Raw genomic sequence first — 4715 nt, 5'->3', positions numbered from 1 at the left:
GGAGCCTGTGCTCCACAACGGGAGAGGCCACAACAGTGAGAGGCCCGCGTACCACAAAAAAAAAAAAAAAAAAAGAAAAAAAAAAAAGAAATATGTGGTCATTCTCTATTTTTCATAAAAGGACACTGATGTTCAGAAAAGTTATATTACTTATCCTGACTTACCTATTGAGTTGTTGGCAGAGAAGGGACCAGAACCCTATTCTCTTGACTCCTGGTTCTGTTTTTGCCATTCCTTCACAACTAAAGGAAGCAACATTAATTAGGTACTTATGTAACTGTAATCATTCTGCTGGTTCATATAGAGGAGAATTAAAGAAAACATGGTCTTGACACACAAGAAACTTAAAATCTCACCACAGATATGAAATTATCTCTTTTTCCCACAAATATTTTTTAACATCTTTATTGGAGTATAATTGCTTTACGATGTTGTGTTAGTTTCTGCTGTATAACAAAGTGAATCAGCTATACGTATACATATATCCCCATATCCCCTCCCTCTTGTGCCTCCCTATGAACAGTCTAATCATGCCAGACACTGTTCTAGGTGCTGGGAATAACTGATGATAAGATGCAGCTGCTTCCCTTTCAGAACTCATAGTGCAGGGAAGGAGGTGAGCATAAGAATAATTTCAATACCATGCAATAGAGACTGTAGAGAGACAGAAGTTCTTTACTGTCCCTCGCTAGTGTAGGGTATCAAATCTTCACAGGAGAGGTAATACAAGAAGCACATTTAGATTGATAACTAGGAATTTTCCAATTGAGAAAGGTGAGGAGTACATCTATGATGGGAATTGCATCTGTGAAGGCCCAGAGGAAGACAAGAACCAGCACAGCCTATTTGGAGAGTGAATCAATACTAGTGAAATATGACCTGCTTAGAACCAAATGGAAAGAGGTGGGGCTGGGAAAGGTGGACATAGGCCAGGCTGTGAAGAGCCTTCATTAACCTGTTACAAAGGTCAATGAAGAATAGCTGGTTGTCAAGAGAAAATGATGCAAATTCAAGAAAGGATGAGGTGTGTGGGGTTTGTAGGAAAGACTCCTTTCTAATATCCATAGTATATTCCCAAAATACAAAGTTGCTGATTTTTAAAAATTGTCACCAGGCAAATCATTGCACTCTGACCAGAAACAACTGGCCAATGGGTCTGAGTCATCAGGATTGTCATAATCCACATCTATGAATGTTTTCCAGGATTATATTGTGATGTCTACATTTGAACTAATTTGCTACTTCACCATCTGTTTAAAAATGATCCTCACAGGAGGCTGGCTGCCAGTCAGATGCCACACATTTTGTCATGCACAATGCAAGTTGTTTTGTTTTGTTTTTTTTAAAAAAAAGCTCTTAAGAGTGTGTATGTCTATGTGTTTGTATAAGGAAGTGAAAATAATTATTCAAAAAAAACAAGGTGGATTACTTTTATTAATATGTGTGGAATGATATGGCAGTGCAGTGGTGGTAGGGGTGTAAGCGGAAGAAGGAGGTATGCAAGAATGTTTGCAATTAAGAAAGGACAGGTAAATTAGCATTCTCTATTCTGATTGCTACAAATGCCTTACCTACCCTCATTTTCTGCCTCAGAAAAGCAATTAGAAGCCTGGATATTTGTAGGCATTGTATTTTATTTGGCCCTTTTGTATGATGTGAAGACATCAAGAGGTTTGTGTATGTGCATGTATATGCAAACATGCATGCAAGCATATTTATATGTGTATGTGTGTGTGCACGCAGTTAAAAGTGCTGGCCTGACATGAAAAGATGCTCAAAATTGCTAATTATTAGAGAAATGCAAATCAAAACTACAATGAGGTACCACCTCACACCAGTCAGAATGGCCATCATTAAAAAGTCTACAAACATTGTAAATCAACTATACCTCAATAAAATTTTTTTAAAAAGTCTACAAATAACAAATGCTGGAGAGGATGTGCAGAAAAGGGAACCCTCCTACACTGTTGGTGGGAATGTAAGTTGGTGCAGCCACTATGGAAATCCACAATGAGAGAAGCCACCGCAATGTGAAGCCTGCGCGCTGCAACGAAGACCCAACACAGCCAAAAATAAATAAATAAATTTATTTTAAAAAAACTAGAAACAGAACTACTGTACGATCCAGCAATCCCACTCCTGGGCATATATCTGGACAAAACTATAATTCAAAAAGATATATGCACCCCTATGTTCATAGCAGCACAATAGCCAAGACATAGAATAAACCTTAATATCTATTGACAGAAGAATAGATAAAGAAGATGTAGTACATGTATACAAAGGAATACCACCCAGCCTTAAAAAAGAACAAAATAATGCCATTTGCAGCAACACTGATGTAACTACAGATTATCATACTAAGTGAAGTAAATCAGACAAAGACAAATATATGATATCACTTATATGTGGAATCTAAAAAAAATGGTACAAATGAACCTATTTACAAAACAGAAATTGAGTCACAGATGTAGAAAACAAACTTATGGTTACCGAGGGGAAAAGGTGGGGAGGAATAAATTAGGAGATTGGGATTGACATATACACACTACTACATATAAAATAGGTAACTAATAAGAACCTACTGTATAGCACAGGGAACTCTATTCAATACTATTCTGTAATGACCTATATGGGAACAGAATCTAAAAAAGAGTGGATATATGTATATGTATAACTGACTCACTTTGCTGTACAGCAGAAACTAACAAAACATTGTAAATCAACTATACTCCAATTTAAAAATTAATTTAAAATATGTGGAATCTAAAATATGACACAAACAAGCCTATCTATGGAACAGAAGCAGACTCATGGACATAGAGAACAGAGTGGTGGTCACCAAGGGGGAAGGGGTTGGGAGAGGGATGGAGTGGGAAGTTGGGGTGAGCAGATGTAAGCTTTTATATAGAGGATGGATAAACAACAAGGTCCTACTGTCTAGCACAGGGAACTATATTCAGTGTCCTGGGATAAGTCATAATGGAAAAGAATATTTTAAAAAGAATGTATATATATATATGTATAACTGAATCACTTTGCTGTACAGCAGTCATTACCATAACATTGTAAATCAACTACACTTCAATTAAATAAATAAATAAATCCTCATTACAATTAAAATGAAAAAAAAAAAGCATTGGCCTGAAAATTCCACTGGTCAACAGATTCTTGTAGAATTTTTCTGCCCACCACACCAGCTAAAGGCTAATGAGAATGTTGAATATAACAAAATGCTCCACTTTCACAGAAAAGGAAAGCGTATAGCAACCTAACGTTTATTACAGTAGTTCTCCCTTATCTGAGGTTTTAATTTCCATGGTTTCAATTACTTGAAGTCAACAGTGGCCTGAAAATATTAAATGGAAAATTCCAGAAATAAACAATTCCTGAGAGGAGACTTGGGGGCCATTTTATGAAAAGGTGAAGACTGAGCAGTTGTGGCCGCGTTGCCGACCTCGAGCAGCAGTAGGCTTCTCCACGTAGAACCCGGGAGTAGGAGATTCAGAACCAAATCTCTTCTCCCTCCTGCTCCTGTGAGATTTTTTTGATCTTCAGCTACATTTTTCAGCTTTGTGAGGCACCTTACCATCAAAGACAGTGGCCAGCAATGTTACCAACAAGACAGATCCTCACTCCATGAACTCTCATGTATTCATTGGGAATCTCAATACTCTTGTGGTCAAGAAATATGATGTGGAGGCAATCTTCTCGAAATACGGCAAAATTGTGGGTTGCTCTGTTCATAAAGGTTTTTCCTTTGTGCAATATCTTAATGAGAGAAATGCCCAGGCTGCTGTGGCAGGAGGGGATGGCAGAATGATTGCTGCCAGGTTTTAGATATTAATCTGGCCGCAGAGCCAAAAGTGAACCAAGAAAAAGCAGGTATGAAACAATCTGCAGTGGAGATGTATGGGTCAGTACCAGAACACCCTTCTCCGTCCCCTCTACTCAGTTCCCCTTTTGACTTGGACTATGACTTTCAACGGGATTATTATGACAGGATGTACAGTTACCCAGCACGTGTTCCTCCTCCTCCTCCGACTGCTCGGGCTGTAGTGCCCTCAAAACGCCAGCGTGTATCAAGAAACACCTCACGAAGGGGCAAAAGTGGCTTCAGTTCTAAGACTGGACAGCGGGGATCTTCTTCTAAGTCTGGAAAGTTGAAAGGAGATGACCTTCAGACCATTAAGAAGGAGTTGACCCAGATAAAACAAAAAGAGGATTCTCTACTGGAAAGCCTGGAAAAGATCGAAAAGGAACAGAGCAAACAAGGAGTAGAGATGAAGAATGATAAGTCAGTAGAGGAGGAGAGCAGCAGCTCCCTGAAGAAAGATGAGACTAAGGTGAAGATGGAGTTTGAGGGGGATGCAGATGACTCTGCTGAGGAGGGGGACCTACTGGATGATGAAGATCGGGGGGATGACCAGCTGGAATTGACCAAGGATGATGAAAAAGAGGCTGAGGAAGAAAAGGATGACAGAGACAGCGCCAATGTCGAGGATGACTCTTAAGCACATAGTGGGGTTTAGAAATCTCGTCCCATTATTTCTTTACCTAGGCGCTTTTCTAAGATCAAAATTTTCACCAGATCCTCTCCTCTAGTATCTTCAGCACATGCTCACTGTTCTCCCCACCCGTCCTTCCCATGTTCATTAATTCATATTGCCCTGCACCTAGTCCTATTTTCACTTCCTTTGATGCTCCTAGTAGTT

General features: G+C 39.2%; 1 protein-coding gene across 1 annotated transcript; it reads left to right on the top strand.

Annotated features, from left to right (window-relative positions):
• The first annotated feature begins 1505 nt into the window (after window positions 1–1505).
• Window positions 1506–4514, top strand: LOC102984834 (heterogeneous nuclear ribonucleoprotein C-like). Its single transcript, XM_024132047.3, is given in 4 exon segments — window positions 1506–1529; window positions 3598–3826; window positions 3829–3916; window positions 3956–4514. Coding segments are annotated over 4 exon segments (900 nt in total).
• Window positions 4515–4715: the final 201 nt, after the last annotated feature.

This window comes from Physeter macrocephalus, chromosome 20, assembly GCF_002837175.3.
Source record: "Physeter macrocephalus isolate SW-GA chromosome 20, ASM283717v5, whole genome shotgun sequence".
Lineage (NCBI taxonomy): Eukaryota > Metazoa > Chordata > Mammalia > Artiodactyla > Physeteridae > Physeter > Physeter macrocephalus.
This window is presented reverse-complemented; position numbering and strand designations above follow the sequence as displayed.